This window comes from Salvelinus fontinalis, chromosome 33 (assembly GCF_029448725.1).
Source record: "Salvelinus fontinalis isolate EN_2023a chromosome 33, ASM2944872v1, whole genome shotgun sequence".
NCBI classification, from domain to species: domain Eukaryota; kingdom Metazoa; phylum Chordata; class Actinopteri; order Salmoniformes; family Salmonidae; genus Salvelinus; species Salvelinus fontinalis.
The window spans coordinates 14951824-14973903 of record NC_074697.1 but is presented as its reverse complement, the minus strand read 5'-3'; the positions used below and the strand labels follow the sequence as shown (position 1 = coordinate 14973903).

The window sequence follows — 22080 nt, the reverse complement described above, 5'->3', positions numbered from 1 at the left end:
ACCCCCCCCCTCTCTGTATTCCAGCGGCAGGGGCAGCGTGTACTAACCTCCCCATCTGTATTCCAGCGGCAGGGGCAGCGTGTACTAACCCCCCCCCCCCCCCCCCGCCCCCCCCCCCTGTATTCCAGCGGCAGGGGCAGCGTGTACTAACCCCCCCCCCTCTCTGTATTCCAGCGGCAGGGGCAGCGTGTACTAACCTCCCCCCCCCTCTGTATTCCAGCGGCAGGGGCAGCGTGTACTAACCCCCCCCCCTCTCTGTATTCCAGCGGCAGGGGCAGCGTGTACTAACCTCCCCCCCCCTCTGTATTCCAGCGGCAGGGGCAGCGTGTACTAACCCCCCCCCCTGTATTCCAGCGGCAGGGGCAGCGTGTACTAACCCCCCCCCCCCCCCTCTGTATTCCAGCGGCAGGGGCAGCGTGTACTAACCCCCCCCCCCCCCCCCCCCTCTGTATTCCAGCGGCAGGGGCAGCGTGTACTAACACCCCCCCCCCCCCCCCTCTGTATTCCAGCGGCAGGGGCAGCGTGTACTAACCCCCCCCCCCCCCCCCCCCCTCTGTATTCCAGCGGCAGGGGCAGCGTGTACTAACCCCCCCCCCTCCGCATCTGTATTCCAGCGGCAGGGGCAGCGTGTACTAACCCCCCCCCGACCCCCCCCCCCCTCTGTATTCCAGCGGCAGGGGCAGCGTGTACTAACCCCCCCCCCCCCCTCTGTATTCCAGCGGCAGGGGCAGCGTGTACTAGACCCCCCCCCCCCCCCCCCCCTCTGTATTCCAGCGGCAGGGGCAGCGTGTACTAACCCCCCCCCCCCCCTCTGTATTCCAGCGGCAGGGGCAGCGTGTACTAACCCCCGCCCCCCGCCCCCCCCCCCTCTGTATTCCAGCGGCAGGGGCAGCGTGTACTAACCCCCCCCCCCCCCCCCCCCCTCTGTATTCCAGCGGCAGGGGCAGCGTGTACTAGCCCCCGCCCCCCCCCCCCCTCTGTATTCCAGCGGCAGGGGCAGCGTGTACTAACCCGCCCCCCCCCCCCCCTCTGTATTCCAGCGGCAGGGGCAGCGTGTACTAACCCCCCCCCCCCCCCCCCCCCTCTGTATTCCAGCGGCAGGGGCAGCGTGTACTAACCCCCCCCCCCCTCTGTATTCCAGCGGCAGGGGCAGCGTGTACTAACCCCCCCCCCCCCCCCCCCCTCTGTATTCCAGCGGCAGGGGCAGCGTGTACTAACCCCCCCCCCCCCCCCGCCCCCCCCCCCTCTGTATTCCAGCGGCAGGGGCAGCGTGTACTAACCCCCCCCTCCCCCCCCCCCTCCCCTCTCTGTATTCCAGCGGCAGGGGCAGCGTGTACTAACCCCCCCCCCCCTCTGTATTCCAGCGGCAGGGGCAGCGTGTACTAACCCCCGCCCCCCCCCCCCCCTCTGTATTCCAGCGGCAGGGGCAGCGTGTACTAACCCCCCTACCCCCCCTCTGTATTCCAGCGGCAGGGGCAGCGTGTACTAACACCCCCCCCCCCCTCTGTATTCCAGCGGCAGGGGCAGCGTGTACTAACACCCCCCCCCCCCTCTGTATTCCAGCGGCAGGGGCAGCGTGTACTAACACCCCCCCCCCCCTCTGTATTCCAGCGGCAGGGGCAGCGTGTACTAACACCCCCCCCCCCCTCTGTATTCCAGCGGCAGGGGCAGCGTGTACTAACCCCCCCCCCCGACCCCCCCCCCCCCCTCTGTATTCCAGCGGCAGGGGCAGCGTGTACTACCCCCCCGATGTATTCCAGCGGCAGGGGCAGCGTGTACTAACACCCCCCCCCCCCTCTGTATTCCAGCGGCAGGGGCAGCGTGTACTAACACCCCCCCCCCCTCTGTATTCCAGCGGCAGGGGCAGCGTGTACTAACCCCCCCCCCCCCCCCCTCTGTATTCCAGCGGCAGGGGCAGCGTGTACTAACCCCCCCCCCCCCCCCTCTGTATTCCAGCGGCAGGGGCAGCGTGTACTAACCCCCCCCCCCCCCCCCCCCCTCTGTATTCCAGCGGCAGGGGCAGCGTGTACTAACCCCCCCCCCCCCCCCCTCTGTATTCCAGCGGCAGGGGCAGCGTGTACTAACCCCCCCCCCCCCCCCCCCTCTGTATTCCAGCAGCAGGGGCAGCGTGTACTAACCCCCCCCCCCCCCCCCTCTGTATTCCAGCGGCAGGGGCAGCGTGTACTAACCCCCCCCCCCCCCCTCTGTATTCCAGCGGCAGGGGCAGCGTGTACTAACCCCCCCCCCCCCCCTCTGTATTCCAGCGGCAGGGGCAGCGTGTACTAACCCCCCCCCCCCCTCTGTATTCCAGCGGCAGGGGCAGCGTGTACTAACACCCCCCCCCCCCTCTGTATTCCAGCGGCAGGGGCAGCGTGTACTAACACCCCCCCCCCCCTCTGTATTCCAGCGGCAGGGGCAGCGTGTACTAACCGCCCCCCCCCCTCTGTATTCCAGCGGCAGGGGCAGCGTGTACTAACCCCCCCCCCCCCCCCCCCCTCTGTATTCCAGCGGCAGGGGCAGCGTGTACTAACCCCCCCCCCCCCCCCCCCCCCCTCTGTATTCCAGCGGCAGGGGCAGCGTGTACTAACCCCCCCCCCTCTGTATTCCAGCGGCAGGGGCAGCGTGTACTAACCCCCCCCCCCCCCCCCCCCCCTCTGTATTCCAGCGGCAGGGGCAGCGTGTACTAACCCCCCCCCCCCTCTGTATTCCAGCGGCAGGGGCAGCGTGTACTAACCCCTCGCCCCCCCCCCCCCCCCCTCTGTATTCCAGCGGCAGGGGCAGCGTGTACTAACCCCTCGCCCCCCCCCTCTGTATTCCAGCGGCAGGGGCAGCGTGTACTAACCCCTCGCCCCCCCCCCCCCCCCCTCTGTATTCCAGCGGCAGGGGCAGCGTGTACTAACCCCCCCCCCCCCGCCGCCCCCCCCCCCCTTTCTGTATTCCAGCGGCAGGGGCAGCGTGTACTAACCCCCCCCCCCCCCTCTCTGTATTCCAGCGGCAGGGGCAGCGTGTACTAACCCCCCCCCCTCTGTATTCCAGCGGCAGGGGCAGCGTGTACTAACCCCCCCCCCCCCCCACCCCCCTCTGTATTCCAGCGGCAGGGGCAGCGTGTACTAACCCCCCCCCCCCCCCCCCCCCCTCTGTATTCCAGCGGCAGGGGCAGCGTGTACTAACCCCCCCCCCCCCACCCCCCTCTGTATTCCAGCGGCAGGGGCAGCGTGTACTAACCCCCCCCCCCCCACCCCCCTCTGTATTCCAGCGGCAGGGGCAGCGTGTACTAACCCCCCCCCCCCCCCTCTGTATTCCAGCGGCAGGGGCAGCGTGTACTAACCCCCCCCCCCCCCTCTGTATTCCAGCGGCAGGGGCAGCGTGTACTAACCCCCCCCCCCCCTCTCTGTATTCCAGCGGCAGGGGCAGCGTGTACTAACCCCCCCCCCCCCCTCTGTATTCCAGCGGCAGGGGCAGCGTGTACTAACCCCCCCCCCCCCCCCCCTCTGTATTCCAGTGGCAGGGGCAGCGTGTACTAACCCCGCCCCCCCCCCGCCCCCCCCCCCCTCTGTATTCCAGCGGCAGGGGCAGCGTGTACTAACCCCCCCCCCCCTCCCCCCCCCTCTCTGTATTCCAGCGGCAGGGGCAGCGTGTACTAACCCCCCCCCTCTGTATTCCAGCGGCAGGGGCAGCGTGTACTAACCCCCCCCCCCCCCCCCCTCTGTATTCCAGCGGCAGGGGCAGCGTGTACTAACCCCCCTACCCCCCCTCTGTATTCCAGCGGCAGGGGCAGCGTGTACTAACACCCCCCCCCCCCTCTGTATTCCAGCGGCAGGGGCAGCGTGTACTAACCCCCCCCCCCCCCCCCATGGTTTCCAGCGGCAGGGGCAGCGTGTACTAACCCCCCCCCCCCCCCGCCCCCCCCCCTCTGTATTCCAGCGGCAGGGGCAGCGTGTACTAACACCCCCCCCCCCCTCTGTATTCCAGCGGCAGGGGCAGCGTGTACTAACCCCCCCCCCCCCCCCTCTGTATTCCAGCGGCAGGGGCAGCGTGTACTAACCCCCCCCCCCCCCCCCCCCCCCCTCTGTATTCCAGCGGCAGGGGCAGCGTGTACTAACCCCCCCCCCCCCCCCTCTGTATTCCAGCGGCAGGGGCAGCGTGTACTAACCCCCCCCCCCCCCCCTCTGTATTCCAGCAGCAGGGGCAGCGTGTACTAACCCCCCCCCCCCCCCCCCTCTGTATTCCAGCGGCATGGGCAGCGTGTACTAACCCCCCCCCCCCCCTCTGTATTCCAGCGGCAGGGGATGCGTGTACTAACCCCCCCCCCCCCCCCCTCTGTATTCCAGCGGCAGGGGCAGCGTGTACTAACCCCCCCCCCCCCCCCCCCCTCTGTATTCCAGCGGCAGGGGCAGCGTGTACTAACCCCCCCCCCCCCCCCCCCCCCCCTCTGTATTCCAGCAGCAGGGGCAGCGTGTACTAACCCCCCCCCCCTCTGTATTCCAGCGGCAGGGGCAGCGTGTACTAACCCCCCCCCCCCCCCCTCTGTATTCCAGCGGCAGGGGCAGCGTGTACTAACCCCCCCCCCCCTCTGTATTCCAGCGGCAGGGGCAGCGTGTACTAACCCCCCCCCCCCCCCCTCTGTATTCCAGCGGCAGGGGCAGCGTGTACTAACCCCTCGCCCCCCCCCTCTGTATTCCAGCGGCAGGGGCAGCGTTTACTAACCCCTCGCCCCCCCCCCCCCCCCCTCTGTATTCCAGCGGCAGGGGCAGCGTGTACTAACCCCCCGCCGCCCCCCCCCCCTCTCTGTATTCCAGCGGCAGGGGCAGCGTGTACTAACCCCCCCCCCCCCCCTCTCTGTATTCCAGCGGCAGGGGCAGCGTGTACTAACCCCCCCCCTCTGTATTCCAGCGGCAGGGGCAGCGTGTACTAACCCCCCCCCCCCCCCCCCCCCCCTCTGTATTCCAGCGGCAGGGGCAGCGTGTACTAACCCCCCCCCCCCCCCCCCCCCTCTGTATTCCAGCGGCAGGGGCAGCGTGTACTAACCCCCCCCCCCCCACCCCCCTCTGTATTCCAGCGGCAGGGGCAGCGTGTACTAACCCCCCCCCCCCACCCCCCTCTGTATTCCAGCGGCAGGGGCAGCGTGTACTAACCCCCCCCCCCCCCTCTGTATTCCAGCGGCAGGGGCAGCGTGTACTAACCCCCCCCCCCCCTCTTTATTCCAGCGGCAGGGGCAGCGTGTACTAACCCCCCCCCCCCCCCCTCTGTATTCCAGCGGCAGGGGCAGCGTGTACTAACCCCCCCCCCCCCCCTCTGTATTCCAGCGGCAGGGGCAGCGTGTACTAACCCCCCCCCCCCCCCCCCCTCTCTGTATTCCAGCGGCAGGGGCAGCGTGTACTAACCCCCCCCCCCCCCCCTCTGTATTCCAGCGGCAGGGGCAGCGTGTACTAACCCCCCCCCCCCCCCCTCTCTGTATTCCAGCGGCAGGGGCAGCGTACGCAGCGAAGAGGGAGAACACCAACCGCGCTGTGATCTGTTACTTCGGAGAGGGCGCGGCCAGCGAGGGCGACGCCCACGCCGGGTTCAACTTCTCCGCGACCCTGGAGTGCCCGCTCATCTTCTTCTGTCGTAACAACGGCTACGCCATCTCCACGCCGACCAACGAGCAGTACCGCGGCGACGGCATCGGTAAGACGGGGCAGCATGTTGTTCTGTAACTCGAACCACAGCTAGTCTTCCTGAGGTCTAGTATAAAAACCAAACACAGAAACGACAACAAGAGATTCAATGACAAAGATATTCGATGTCTGAAGAAGATTTTACTTGTTAAATGTGGTTGTCTTATTGTATGTGGTTCTGGATCTGGTAAATGACTCACTACTGTAGTGGTTCTGGATCTGCTAAATGACTCACTACTGTAGTGGTTCTGGATCAGAGAGTCTGCTAAATGACTCACTACTGTAGTGGTTCTGGATCTGCTAAATGACTCACTACTGTAGTGGTTCTGGATCAGAGAGTCTGCTAAATGACTCACTACTGTAGTGACTCTGGATCAGAGAGTCTGCTAAATGACTCACTACTGTAGTGGTTCTGGATCAGAGAGTCTGCTAAATGACTCACTACTGTAGTGACTCTGGATCAGAGAGTCTGCTAAATGACTCAATACTGTAGTGGCTCTGGATCAGAGAGTCTGCTAAATGACTCACTACTGTAGTGGCTCTGGATCAGAGAGTCTACTAAATGACTCACTACTGTAGTGACTCTGGATCAGAGAGTCTGCTAAATGACTCACTACTGTAGTGGCTCTGGATCAGAGAGTCTGCTAAATGACTCACTACTGTAGTGGCTCTGGATCAGAGAGTCTACTAAATGACTCACTACTGTAGTGACTCTGGATCAGAGAGTCTGCTAAATGGAGAAAGGTTAACTGTTTTCTTTCCAGTTCTGGGTATCTGTGTGTCATGTTGTGAACCAATACTGTGTTATGGTCCTCCCAGCCGCCCGCGGTCCAGGCTACGGTATGATGTCTATCAGAGTGGACGGTAACGATGTGTTCGCTGTCTACAACGCTACCAAGGAGGCTCGCCGCAGGGCTGTGGCCGAGAACCAGCCCTTCCTCATCGAGGCCATGACCTACAGGTACACTACCTGTACACTACCCGTCTGTACCTGTACACTACCCGTCTGTACCTGTACACTACCCGTCTGTACCTGTACACTACCCGTCTGTACCTGTACACTACCCGTCTGTACCTGTACACTACCCGTCTGTACCTGTACACTACCCGTCTGTACCTGTACACTACCCGTCTGTACCTGTACACTACCCGTCTGTACCTGTACACTACCCGTCTGTACCTGTACACTACCCGTCTGTACCTGTACACTACCCGTCTGTACCTGTACACTACCTGTCTGTACCTGTACACTACCTGTACACTACCTGTCTGTACCTGTACACTACCTGTCTGTACCTGTACACTACCTGTCTGTACCTGTACACTACCTGTACACTACCTGTCTGTACCTGTACACTACCTGTCTGTACCTGTACACTACCTGTCTGTACCTGTCTGTACCTGTACACTACCTGTACACTACCTGTCTGTACCTGTACACTACCTGTCTGTACCTGTACACTACCTGTCTGTACCTGTACACTACCTGTCTGTACCTGTCTGTACCTGTACACTACCTGTACACTACCTGTCTGTACCTGTACACTACCTGTCACTAACTGTCTGTACCTGTACACTACCTGTCTGTACCTGTACACTACCTGTCTGTACCTGTAGACTACCTGTCTGTACCTGTAGACTACCTGTCTGTACCTGTACACTACCTGTACACTACCTGTCTGTACCTGTACACTACCTGTACACTACCTGTCTGTGCCTGTACACTACCTGTCTGTACCTGTACACTACCTGTCTGTACCTGTACACTACCTGTCTGTACCTGTACACTACCTGTACACTACCTGTCTGTACCTGTCTGTACCTGTACACTACCTGTCTGTGCCTGTCTGTACCTGTACACTACCTGTACACTACCTGTCTGTACCTGTACACTACCTGTCTGTACCTGTACACTACCTGTCTGTACCTGTACACTACCTGTCTGTACCTGTATACTACCTGTCTGTACCTGTACACTACCTGTCTGTACCTGTACACTACCTGTCTGTACCTGTCTGTACCTGTACCTGTCTGTACCTGTACACTACCTGTACACTACCCGTCTGTACCTGTACACTACCCGTCTGTACCTGTACACTACCTGTCTGTACCTGTACACTACCTGTACACTACCTGTCTGTACCTGTACACTACCTGTCTGTACCTGTACACTACCTGTCTGTACCTGTACACTACCTGTACACTACCTGTCTGTACCTGTACACTACCTGTCTGTACCTGTACACTACCTGTCTGTACCTGTCTGTACCTGTACACTACCTGTACACTACCTGTCTGTACCTGTACACTACCTGTCTGTACCTGTACACTACCTGTCTGTACCTGTACACTACCTGTCTGTACCTGTCTGTACCTGTACACTACCTGTACACTACCTGTCTGTACCTGTACACTACCTGTCACTAACTGTCTGTACCTGTACACTACCTGTCTGTACCTGTACACTACCTGTCTGTACCTGTAGACTACCTGTCTGTACCTGTAGACTACCTGTCTGTACCTGTACACTACCTGTACACTACCTGTCTGTACCTGTACACTACCTGTACACTACCTGTCTGTGCCTGTACACTACCTGTCTGTACCTGTACACTACCTGTCTGTACCTGTACACTACCTGTCTGTACCTGTACACTACCTGTACACTACCTGTCTGTACCTGTCTGTACCTGTACACTACCTGTCTGTGCCTGTCTGTACCTGTACACTACCTGTACACTACCTGTCTGTACCTGTACACTACCTGTCTGTACCTGTACACTACCTGTCTGTACCTGTACACTACCTGTCTGTACCTGTATACTACCTGTCTGTACCTGTACACTACCTGTCTGTACCTGTACACTACCTGTCTGTACCTGTCTGTACCTGTACCTGTCTGTACCTGTACACTACCTGTACACTACCTGTCTGTACCTGTACACTACCTGTCTGTACCTGTACACTACCTGTCTGTACCTGTCTGTACCTGTACACTACCTGTCTGTACCTGTACACTACCTGTCTGTACCTGTACACTACCTGTCTGTACCTGTACACTACCTGTCTGTACCTGTACACTACCTGTCTGTACCTGTCTGTACCTGTACACTACCTGTCTGTACCTGTACACTACCTGTCTGTACCTGTACACTACCTGTCTGTACCTGTCTGTACCTGTACACTACCTGTCTGTACCTGTACACTACCTGTCTGTACCTGTACACTACCTGTCTGTACCTGTACACTACCTGTCTGTACCTGTACACTACCTGTCTGTACCTGTCTGTACCTGTACACTACCTGTACACTACCTGTCTGTACCTGTACACTACCTGTCTGTACCTGTACACTACCTGTCTGTACCTGTCTGTACCTGTCTGTACCTGTACACTACCTGTCTGTACCTGTCTGTACCTGTACACTACCTGTCTGTACCTGTACACTACCTGTCTGTACCTGTACACTACCTGTCTGTACCTGTACACTACCTGTCTGTACCTGTCTGTACCTGTACACTACCTGTCTGTACCTGTACACTACCTGTCTGTACCTGTACACTACCTGTCTGTACCTGTACACTACCTGTACACACCTGTACACTACCTGTACACTACCTGTCTGTACCTGTACACTACCTGTCTGTACCTGTACACTACCTGTACACTACCTGTCTGTACCTGTACACTACCTGTCTGTACCTGTACACTACCTGTCTGTACCTGTACACTACCTGTCTGTACCTGTACACTACCTGTACACTACCTGTCTGTACCTGTACACTACCTGTACACTACCTGTCTGTACCTGTACACTACCTGTCTGTACCTGTACACTACCTGTACACTACCTGTCTGTACCTGTATACTACCTGTACACTACCTGTCTGTACCTGTACACTACCTGTCTGTACCTGTACACTACCTGTCTGTGCCTGTCTGTACCTGTACACTACCTGTCTGTGCCTGTCTGTACCTGTACACTACCTGTACACTACCTGTCTGTACCTGTACACTACCTGTCTGTACCTGTACACTACCTGTCTGTACCTGTCTGTACCTGTACACTACCTGTCTGTACCTGTACACTACCTGTCTGTACCTGTACACTACCTGTCACTACCTGTCTGTACCTGTACACTACCTGTCTGTGCCTGTCTGTACCTGTACACTACCTGTACACTACCTGTCTGTACCTGTACACTACCTGTCTGTACCTGTACACTACCTGTCTGTACCTGTACACTACCTGTCTGTACCGGTACACTACCTGTACACTACCTGTACACTACCTGTACACTACCTGTCTGTACCTGTACACTACCTGTCTGTACCTGTACACTACCTGTCTGTACCTGTACACTACCTGTCTGTACCTGTACACTACCTGTCTGTACCTGTACACTACCTGTCTGTACCTGTACACTACCTGTCTGTACCTGTACACTACCTGTCTGTACCTGTACACTACCTGTCTGTACCTGTACACTACCTGTCACTACCTGTCTGTACCTGTACACTACCTGTCTGTACCTGTACACTACCTGTCTGTACCTGTATACTACCTGTCACTACCTGTCTGTACCTGTACACTACCTGTACACTACCTGTCTGTACCTGTACACTACCTGTCTGTACCTGTACACTACCTGTCTGTACCTGTACACTACCTGTCTGTACCTGTACATGACCTATCACTACCTGTACACTACCTGTCTGTACCTGTACACTACCTGTCTGTACCTGTACACTACCTGTCTGTACCTGTACACTACCTGTCTGTACCTGTACACTACCTGTCTGTACCTGTACACTACCTATCACTACCTGTCACTACCTGTCTGTACCTGTACACTACCTGTCTGTACCTGTACACTACCTGTACACTACCTGTCTGTACCTGTACACTACCTGTCTGTACCTGTACACTACCTGTCACTACCTGTCTGTACCTGTACACTACCTGTCACTACCTGTCTGTACCTGTACACTACCTGTCTGTACCTGTACACTACCTGTCTGTACCTGTACACTACCTGTCACTATCTGTCTGTGCCTGTACACTACCTGTCTGTACCTGTACACTACCTGTCTGTGCCTGTACACTACCTGTCTGTACCTGTACACTACCTGTCTACCTGTACACTACCTGTCTGTACCTGTACACTACCTGTCACTACCTGTCTGTGCCTGTACACTACCTGTCTGTACCTGTACACTACCTGTCTGTGCCTGTCTGTACCTGTACACTACCTATCACTACCTGTTTGCACCTGTACACTACCTGTCTCTACCTGTCTGTACCTGTACACTACCTATCACTACCTGTCTGTACCTGTACACTATCTGTACACTACCTGTCTGTACCTGTACACTACCTGTCTGTACCTGTACTGTACCTGTACACTACCTGTCTGTACCTGTACACTACCTGTCTGTACCTGTACTGTACCTGTACACTACCTGTCTGTACCTGTACACTACCTGTCTGTACCTGTACTGTACCTGTACACTACCTGTCTGTACCTGTACAATACCTGTCTGTACCTGTACACTACCTGTCTGTACCTGTACACTACCTGTCTGTACCTGTACACTACCTGTCTGTACCTGTACACTACCTGTCTGTACCTGTACACTACCTGTCTGTACCTGTACACGACCTGTCTGTACCTGTACACGACCTGTCTGTACCTGTACATGACCTGTCACTACCTGTCTGTACCTGTACACTACCTGTCACTACCTGTCTGTACCTGTACACTACCTGTCACTACCTGTCTGTGCCTGTACACTACCGCTCTGTACCTGTACACTACCTGTCTGTACCTGTACACTACCTGTCTGTACCTGTACACTACCTGTCTGTACCTGTACACTACCTGTTTGTACCTGTACACTACCTGTCTGTACCTGTACACTACCTGTCTGTACCTGTACACTACCTGTCTGTACCTGTACACTACCTGTCTGTACCTGTACACTACCTGTTTGTACCTGTACACTACCTGTCTGTACCTGTACACTACCTGTCTGTACCTGTACACTACCTGTCTGTACCTGTACACTACCTGTCTGTACCTGTACACTACCTGTCTGTACCTGTACACTACCTGTCTGTACCTGTACATGACCTATCACTACCTGTCACTACCTGTCTGTACATGACCTATCACTACCTGTCACTACCTGTCTGTACCTGTACACTACCTGTCACTACCTGTCACTACCTGTCTGTACCTGTACACTACCTGTACACTACCTGTCTGTACCTGTACACTACCGCTCTGTACCTGTACACTACCTGTCTGTACCTGTACACTACCTGTACACTACCTGTACACTACCTGTACACTACCTGTCTGTACCTGTACACTACCTGTCTGTACCTGTACACTACCTGTCTGTACCTGTACACTACCTGTCTGTACCTGTACACTACCTGTCTGTGCCTGTCTGTACCTGTACACTACCTATCACTGCCTGTTTGCACCTGTACACTACCTGTCTCTACCTGTCTGTACCTGTACACTACCTATCACTACCTGTCTGTACCTGTACACTACCTGTCTGTGCCTGTACACTATCTGTACACTACCTGTCTGTACCTGTACACTACCTGTCTGTACCTGTACACTACCTGTCTGTACCTGTACACTACCTGTCTGTACCTGTACACTACCTGTCTGTACCTGTACACTACCTGTAGACCAGTGGTTCCCAAACTTTTTATAGTCCCGTACCTCTTCAAACATTCAACATCCAGCTGTACCCCCTCTAGCCCCAGGGTCAGCTGTACCCCCTCTAGCCCCAGGGTCAGCTGTACCCCCTCTAGCCCCAGGGTCAGCTGTACCCCCTCTAGCCCCAGGGTCAGCTGTACCCCCTCTAGCACCAGGGTCACCTGTACCCCCTCTAGCACCAGGGTCACCTGTACCCCCTCTAGCACCAGGGTCACCTGTACCCCCTCTAGCACCAGGGTCACCTGTACCCCCTCTAGCCCCAGGGTCACCTGTACCCCCTCTAGCCCCAGGGTCACCTGTACCCCCTCTAGCCCCAGGGTCACCTGTACCCCCTCTAGCCCCAGGGTCACCTGTACCCCCTCTAGCCCCAGGGTCACCTGTACCCCCTCTAGCCCCAGGGTCACCTGTACCCCCTCTAGCCCCAGGGTCACCTGTACCCCCTCTAGCCCCAGGGTCACCTGTACCCCCTCTAGCCCCAGGGTCACCTGTACCCCCTCTAGCCCCAGGGTCACCTGTACCCCCTCTAGCCCCAGGGTCACCTGTACCCCCTCTAGCCCCAGGGTCACCTGTACCCCCTCTAGCCCCAGGGTCACTCTCAGATGTAGTTTTTTGCCATCATTATAAGCCTGCTACACACACTATACATTACATTTATTAAACATAAGAATGATTGTGAGTTTGTGTCACAACCCGGGTAGTGGGGAAGTGACAAAGAGCTCTTATAGGACCAGGGCACAAATAATAATAGAATAATAATCAATCAATTTGCTCTTTATTTAACTAACATTATTTGTTCATATAAAATGGTGAATAACTCACCACAGGTTAATGAGAAGGGTGTGCTTGAAAGGAAGCACATAACTCTGCAATGTTGGGTTGTATTGGAGAGAGGCTCAGTTTTAAATCATTTTCCACACAGTCTGTGCCTGTATTTAGTTTTCATGCTAGTGAGGGCCGAGAATCCACTCTCACATAGGTACGTGGTTGCAAAGGGCATCAGTGTCTTAACAGTGTGATTTACCAAGGCAGGATATTCTGAGCACAGCCCTATCCAGAATCTGGCAGTGGCTTCTGATTAAATTACATTTCCATAGAACCGCTTGTTGCAATTTTGATGAGGCTTGTTCAGATGTCGGTAAGTGGACTGGAGGCAGGGCATGAAGGAGATAACGAATCCAGTTGTTTGTGTCGTCCGTTTCGGGAAAGTACCTGGGTAATTGCACACCCAACTCACTCAGGTGCTTCACTATATCACATTTGACATTGTCCGTGAGCTTGAGTTAATTTACACACAAATAATCATACAATGATGGGAAGACCTGTGTGTTGTCCTTGTTAATGCAGACAGAAAAGAGCTCCAACTTCTTAATCATAGCCTCAGTTATTTCCCGCACATTGAATATAGTTGCGGAGAGTCCCTGTAATCCTAGATTCAGATCATTCAGGTGAGAAAAAACATCACTCAGACAGGCCAGGCAGGTCGTGTGAGAAACTCGTCATCCTGCAAGCGGTCAGACAAGTGAAAATAATGGTCAGTAAAGAAAACTTTAAGCTCGTCTCTCAATTTAAAAAATAAAAAAAGGTGTCAATACTTTTCCCCTTGATAACCAGCGCACTTCTGTATGTTGTAAAAACGTTACATGGTCGCTGCCCATATCATTACATAACGCAGAAAATACACAAGAGTTCAGGGGGTCTTGCTTTAACAAAGTTAACCATTTTCACTGTAGTGTCCAAAACGTCTTTCAATCTGTCAGGCATTCCCTTGGCAGCGAGAGCCTCTCGGTGGATGCTGCAGTGTAGCCAAGTGGCGTCGGGAGCAACTGCTTGCACGCGCGTTACCACTCCACTATGTCTCCCTGTCATGGCTTTTGGCCATCAGTACAGATACCAACACATCTTGACCACCAAAGTACATTTGATGTCACAAAGCTATCCAGTACTTTAAAAATATCCTCTCCTGTTGTCCTGGTTTGCAGTGGTTTGCAGAAGAGGATGTCTTCCTTAATTAACCCCTCATAAAGGTAACGGACATATTCAAATCAAATGTATTTATAAAGCCCTTCGTACATCAGCTGATATCTCGAAGTGCTGTACAGAAACCCAGGCTAAACCCCCAAACAGCAAGCAATGCAGGTGTAGAAGCACGGTGGCTAGGAAAAACTCCCTAGAAAGGCCAGAACCCAGGAAGAAACCTAGAGAGGAACCAGGCTATGAGGGGTGGCCAATCCTCTTCTGGCTGTGCCGGGTGGAGATTATAACAGAACATGGCCAAGATGTTCAAATGTTCATAAATGACCAGCATGGTCAAATAATAATATTCACATTAGTTGTAGAGGGTGCAACAAGTCAGCACCTCAGGAGTAAATGTCAGTTGGCTTTTCATAGCCGATCATTGAGAGTATCTCTACCGCTCCTGCTGTCTCTAGAGAGTTGAAAACAGCAGGTCTGGGACAGGTAGCACGTCCGGTGAACAGGTCAGGGTTCCATAGCCGCAGGCAGAACAGTTGAAACTGGAGCAGCAGCACGGCCAGGTGGACTGGGAGTCATCAGCAAGGAGTCATCAGCAAGGAGTCATCATGCCAGGTAGTCCTGAGGCATGGTCCTAGGGCTCAGGTCCTCCGAGAGAGAGAGAAAGAAAGAAAGAGACAATTAGAGAGAGCATACTTAAATTCACACAGGACACCGGATAAGACAGGAGAAGTACTCCAGATATAACAGACTGACCCTAGCCCCCCGACACATAAACTATATACCAGGAGCTGTGCCAGGCGTCTGTTGACTCATCCAGCTGTAACGCATATAATTCACTGGCTTGTATGTGAAGCAGTAATTGTTTCAAAACATCTCCTGCCATGTCCCTGATGTGTCATGAAAGTGTTGTTTTATGAAAGCTTGTCTGTGTAGTTTTTTTGGCCTTTTCCCCCAGCATTGTCCAGCCATATCCGCGGCAGCAGGAAGAATGAAGTCCAGTATAGTATGGGGCTTGCCTGTCCTCGCCACTCGGTAGCTCACCATATAAGACGCTTCTAGCACCTTCTTATTAAAAAAAAAAATCACATTTATATTTGGCGTACCCCCAGCGGCATTGCAATGCTGTAGACTACCCATCAGCACCTGTAGACTACCCATCAGCACCTGTAGACTACCCATCACTACCTGTAGACTACCCATCACTACCTGTAGACTACCCATCACTACCTGTAGACTACCCATCACTACCTGTAGACTACCCATCACTACCTGTAGACTACCCATCACTACCTGTAGACTACCCATCACTACCTGTAGACTACCCATCACTACCTGTAGACTACCCATCACTACCTGTAGACTACCCATCAGCACCTGTAGACTACCCATCACTACCTGTAGACTACCCATCACTACCTGTAGACTACCTATCACTACCTGTAGACTACCCATCACTACCTGTAGACTACCTATCACTACCTGTAGACTACCTATCACTACCTGTAGACTACCCATCACTACCTGTAGACTACCCATCACTACCTGTAGACTACCCATCACTACCTGTAGACTACCCATCACTACCTGTAGACTACCCATCACTACCTGTAGACTACCTATCACTACCTGTAGACTACCCATCACTACCTGTAGACTACCCATCACTACCTGTAGACTACCTATCACTACCTGTAGACTACCTATCACTACCTGTAGACTACCTATCACTACCTGTAGACTACCCATCACTACCTGTAGACTACCTATCACTACCTGTAGACTACCTATCACTACCTGTACACTACCTATCACTACCTGTAGACTACCTATCACTACCTGTAGACTACCTATCACTACCTGTAGACTACCCATCACTACCTGTAGACTACCTATCACTACCTATCACTACCTGTACACTACCTATCACTACCTGTAGACTACCTATCACTACCTGTAGACTACCTATCACTACCTGTAGACTACCTATCACTACCTATCACTACCTATCACTACCTGTAGACTACCTATCAGCACCTGTACACTACCTATCAGCACCTGTACACTACCTATCACTACCTGTACACTACCTATCAGCACCTGTACACTACCTATCACTACCTGTACACTACCTATCACTACCTATCACTACCTGTACACTACCTATCAGCACCTGTACACTACCTATCACTACCTGTACACTACCTATCAGCACCTGTACACTACCTATCAGCACCTGTACACTACCTATCAGCACCTGTACACTACCTATCAGCACCTGTACACTACCTATCAGCACCTGTACACTACCTATCACTACCTGTACACTACCTATCACTACCTATCAGCACCTGTACACTACCTACCAGCACCTGTACACTACCTACCAGCACCTGTACACTACCTACCAGCACCTGTACACTACCTACCAGCACCTGTACACTACTTATCAGCACCTGTACACTACCTACCAGCACCTGTACACTACCTACCAGCACCTGTACACTACTTACCAGCACCTGTACACTACTTACCAGCACCTGTACACTACCTACCAGCACCTGTACACTACCTACCAGCACCTGTACACTACCTATCAGCACATGTACACTACCTATCACTACCTGTACACTACCTATCACTACCTGTACACTACCTATCACTACCTACCAGCACCTGTACACTATCTATCAGCACCTGTACACTATCTATCAGCACCTGTACACTACCTATCACTACCTATCAGCACCTGTACACTACCTATCACTACCTGTACACTACCTATCACTACCTGTACACTACCTATCACTACCTGTACACTACCTATCACTACCTACCAGCACCTGTACACTATCTATCACTACCTGTACACTATCTATCAGCACCTGTACACTACCTATCACTACCTGTACACTACCTGCACACTACCTATCAGCACCTGTACACTACCTACCAGCACCTGTACACTACCTATCAGCACCTGTACACTACCTACCAGCACCTGTACACTACCTACCAGCACCTGTACACTACTTATCAGCACCTGTACACTACCTACCAGCACCTGTACACTACCTACCAGCACCTGTACACTACTTACCAGCACCTGTACACTACTTACCAGCACCTGTACACTACCTACCAGCACCTGTACACTACCTACCAGCACCTGTACACTACCTATCAGCACATGTACACTACCTATCACTACCTGTACACTACCTATCACTACCTGTACACTACCTATCAGCACCTGTACACTACCTACCAGCACCTGTACACTACCTACCAGCACCTGTACACTACCTACCAGCACCTGTACACTACCTACCAGCACCTGTACACTACCTATCAGCACCTGTACACTACCTACCAGCACCTGTACACTACCTACCAGCACCTGTACACTATCTATCAGCACCTGTACACTATCTATCAGCACCTGTACACTACCTACCAGCACCTGTACACTACCTACCAGCACCTGTACACTATCTATCAGCACCTGTACACTACCTATCACTACCTGTACACTACCTATCACTACCTATCAGCACCTGTACACTACCTACCAGCACCTGTACACTACCTATCACTACCTTACAACACGTTGTCGTGCTGAAACTGCCGAAGGAGTTCAGAGGATTTTATTTACATTTTATTTCCTGTTGCTTTTGTAATTAATGTTGTGACACGAAGTTGAATCAAACCCGTAGTGAAGAAAATTCCGGCACCAGGCGTCTCTGTACTATTCTCATATGAGAATAGTAAATTCTGGACACACAAGTCCACAGCTAACCTGACTCTGCTCCGCTCCATTCCACCTTACATCCATCCCACCGTTATCAAAGTTATATTTGTTTCATATCTTTTTCAGGGCTGATCTGATTGGTCAAAAGACCAATATGGTGAGGGGGGGGATCAGAATTGGTCTGGGTGTGTAAACATAGCCTTAGTCTCTTGCGACAGACCAGCGTGAGATTAATACCGTCTTAACTAGACATGCGCTGACACGGTCCTCTCTTCCGCGTCATGTGACGACTGCGTCATGTGACGACTGCGTCATGTGACGACTGCGTCATGTGACGACTGCGTCATGTGACGACTGCGTCATGTGACGACTGCGTCATGTGACGACTGCGTCATGTGACGACTGCGTCATGTGTTGAATTGAAACCATAAAATCAACAGCATTCAAGAACTAGGAGGCATGTTAGGGGCAAACATTTACCTAACCTTCCACTGACATTCTCCTTCCGTCCCATCCCTCAGGATTGGGCACCACAGCACCAGCGACGACAGCTCGGCCTACCGCTCCGTAGATGAGGTGAACTACTGGGACAAACAGGACCACCCCATCTCTCGTCTGCGTCACTACATGACGGCCCGCTCCTGGTGGTCCGAGGAGGACGAGAGGAGCTGGAGGAAACAGAGCCGGAAGATGGTGATGGAGGCGTTTGAGAAGGCTGAGAAGAGGCACAAGCCTCACCCTGACTTGATGTTCTCTGACGTGTATGAAGAGATGACCCCTAACCTGGTCAAGCAGAAGGAGGCCATGTGGAGACATATCCAGCAGTATAAAGAGCACTATCCACTGGATGCCTACGCCAAGTAAACACTACCACTGGAGTAAAACTACAAAAGCAGGATCAAGGAGTTAGCCGGCTAAACATTTCTTTTTCTGGTTCATTAAAAAAGCTAAACTTTTTGTTTGTTGAATCAATTAGACCCATGCACAAGTTTATCTGTCTAAAACAATATATAACATTTAGGCTAGTTAGTTAGCTAACTCGTTGGTTCTGCTGATAGTATATCCTTCAGGTTCTGGCAGAGTACCACATGGCACCCTATTCCCTACTTTAGATGGCACCCTATTCCCGACTCGAGATGGCACCCTATTCCCGACTCTAGATGGCACCCTATTCCCTACTCTAGATGGCACCCTATTCCCTACTCGAGATGGCACCCTATTCCCTACTTTAGATGGCACCCTATTCCCGACTCGAGATGGCACCCTATTCCCTACTCTAGATGGCACCCTATTCCCTACTCTAGATGGCACCCTATTCCCTACTCTAGATGGCACCCTATTCCCTACTCTAGATGGCACCCTATTCCCTACTCTAGATGGCACCCTATTCCCGACTCTAGATGGCACCCTATTCCCGACTCTAGATGGCACCCTATTCCCGACTCGAGATGGCACCCTATTCCCGACTCGAGATGGCACCCTATTCCCTACTCTAGATGGCACCCTATTCCCTACTCGAGATGGCACCCTATTCCCGACTCGAGATGGCACCCTATTCCCGACTCTAGATGGCACCCTATTCCCTACTCTAGATGGCACCCTATTCCCGACTCTAGATGGCACCCTATTCCCGACTCTAGATGGCACCCTATTCCCTACTCTAGATGGCACCCTATTCCCTACTCTAGATGGCACCCTATTCCCTACTCTTGATGGCACCCTATTCCCTACTCTAGATGGCACCCTATTCCCGACTCGAGATGGCACCCTATTCCCGACTCGAGATGGCACCCTATTCCCTACTCTAGATGGCACCCTATTCCCTACTCTAGATGGCACCCTATTCCCGACTCTAGATGGCACCCTATTCCCTACTCTAGATGGCACCCTATTCCCGACTCTAGATGGCACCCTATTCCCTACTCTTGATGGCACCCTATTCCCTACTCTAGATGGCACCCTATTCCCGACTCGAGATGGCACCCTATTCCCGACTCGAGATGGCACCCTATTCCCTACTCTAGATGGCACCCTATTCCCTACTCTAGATGGCACCCTATTCCCGACTCTAGATGGCACCCTATTCCCTACTCTAGATGGCACCCTATTCCCGACTCTAGATGGCACCCTATTCCCTACTCTAGATGGCACCCTATTCCCGACTCTAGATGGCACCCTATTCCCTACTCTAGATGGCACCCTATTCCCTACTCTAGATGGCACCCTATTCCCGACTCTAGATGGCACCCTATTCCCTACTCTAGATGGCACCCTATTCCCTACTCTAGATGGCACCCTATTCCCTACTCTAGATGGCACCCTATTCCCGACTCTAGATGGCACCCTATTCCCTACTCTAGATGGCACCCTATTCCCTACTCTAGATGGCACCCTATTCCCTACTCTAGATGGCACCCTATTCCCTACTCTAGATGGCACCCTATTCCCGACTCTAGGCTCTGGACAGAAGTAGTGCACCCTATATGGAATAGGGTGCCATTTGGTGTATACACTCAGTCTGCAGGAAAACCCTGTACAGCGTTGCAGGTAGAAATGTCACAAATAGAACTGACATGATTCCTTTTGCTTCGTGTCAGAGAGGCATGTTTGTTCTATATAAACTATTTCCATCTGAACGTTCCACAACATTGTGCCATGTTGAAAGTGTCCTAGGCTGGAGCCGGAGGAGAGGAGAGGCAGATGGGACTGTTGTATTCTACTGTTCTGCATAGAGTTATAGTATTCTGACCAGGCTAGAATTATTTTCTGGTATTCTGACCGGGCTAGAATTCTTTTCTGGTATTCTGTCCGGGCTAGAATTCTTTTCTGGTATTCTGTCCGGGCTAGAATTCTTTTCTGGTATTCTGACCGGGCTAGAATTCTTTTCTGGTATTCTGACCGGGCTAGAATTCTTTTCTGGTATTCTGACCGGGCTAGAATTCTTTTCTGGTATTCTGTCCGGGCTAGAATTCTTTTCTGGTATTCTGTCCGGGCTAGAATTATTTTCTGGTATTCTGACCGGGCTAGAATTCTTTTCTGGTATTCTGTCCGGGCTAGAATTCTTTTCTGGTATTCTGACCGGGCTAGAATTCTTTTCTGGTATTCTGACCGGGCTAGAATTCTTTTCTGGTATTCTGACCGGGCTAGAATTCTTTTCTGGTATTCTGACCGGGCTAGAATTCTTTTCTGGTATTCTGACCGGGCTAGAATTCTTAGCTTTATGCCCAGTAGTGGGAGGGACTAATGTTAAGGATGGTTTTGTTCTAATTGACCACTATGGGCCTCTAGTTTTTTGTGTGCTTTGAATGAATGAGTCTGACCCAGTCAGTCCTGTATTTTGTGTTAACCCCTCCTTCAGCGACACCCAGCCTTTACCGGTGTATTAGAATTATTTCAGAGCTAACACACATGATTATCAAGCCCTTGATACTGTGACGCCGTGAGCTAGTTCAGTTGGTCTTTGTTAAACATGATAATCAAGATTTTCCTGCTCGCTCAACAACTGAGTAGTTGAATGGTCTACATTAGTCATTTATTAGTCCACAGGAGTCTACCCAATGAGCAAAAGGCATTAAAACCAGTTTTGCTCACTGGTTAATCATACCTGAGTAATGCATGCTGGGGGATATAGGACTGAAAATGACTTAACCATCTACCCATACCAGTGGTGTTGTCATGCGTACCTAGAACTCTTAGTTTTGCCTACTTCCTCTATAAAGGTTATTAGTTAATACTGTAGATTCCCACTCGTTTCGTATGCAAAGTTTTCTAGCTTTTTGGTATCGGGGTCTATGGCGTTTGAGTTTCTTTGTTTAATAAAGTTTCTTTGAGTTAATTAAAATGTGTCCAGGTTACTGAATAAACATCGTGAAAACAGATGACTGATTATTTGGTTTGGGGGGGGGGGGGGACAGCACACAAAGCCTATACTTAATGTACTGTTGATGATTAAGACATGC

General features: G+C 53.1%; 1 protein-coding gene and 1 long non-coding RNA gene across 3 annotated transcripts in view; one reads left to right on the top strand and one right to left on the bottom strand.

Annotated features, from left to right (window-relative positions):
- Positions 1-21997, top strand: part of bckdha (branched chain keto acid dehydrogenase E1 subunit alpha) — a 69571-nt gene extending 47574 nt beyond the window's left edge. For both annotated transcript variants that reach the window (XM_055895168.1, XM_055895169.1), the window contains exons 6-8: positions 5464-5670; positions 6480-6621; positions 18643-21997. In XM_055895168.1, the coding sequence (XP_055751143.1) occupies positions 5464-5670; positions 6480-6621; positions 18643-18985 (692 nt within the window). In that variant the 3' untranslated portion in view covers positions 18986-21997. The remainder of the gene's footprint in view (positions 1-5463; positions 5671-6479; positions 6622-18642) is intronic.
- Positions 7390-7850, bottom strand: LOC129831751 (uncharacterized). Its single transcript, XR_008755807.1, has 3 exons — positions 7778-7850; positions 7514-7687; positions 7390-7472 (listed from the first exon to the last, which is right to left on the bottom strand). It is a non-coding gene; the product is annotated as an uncharacterized LOC129831751 (long non-coding RNA).
- Positions 21998-22080: the final 83 nt, after the last annotated feature.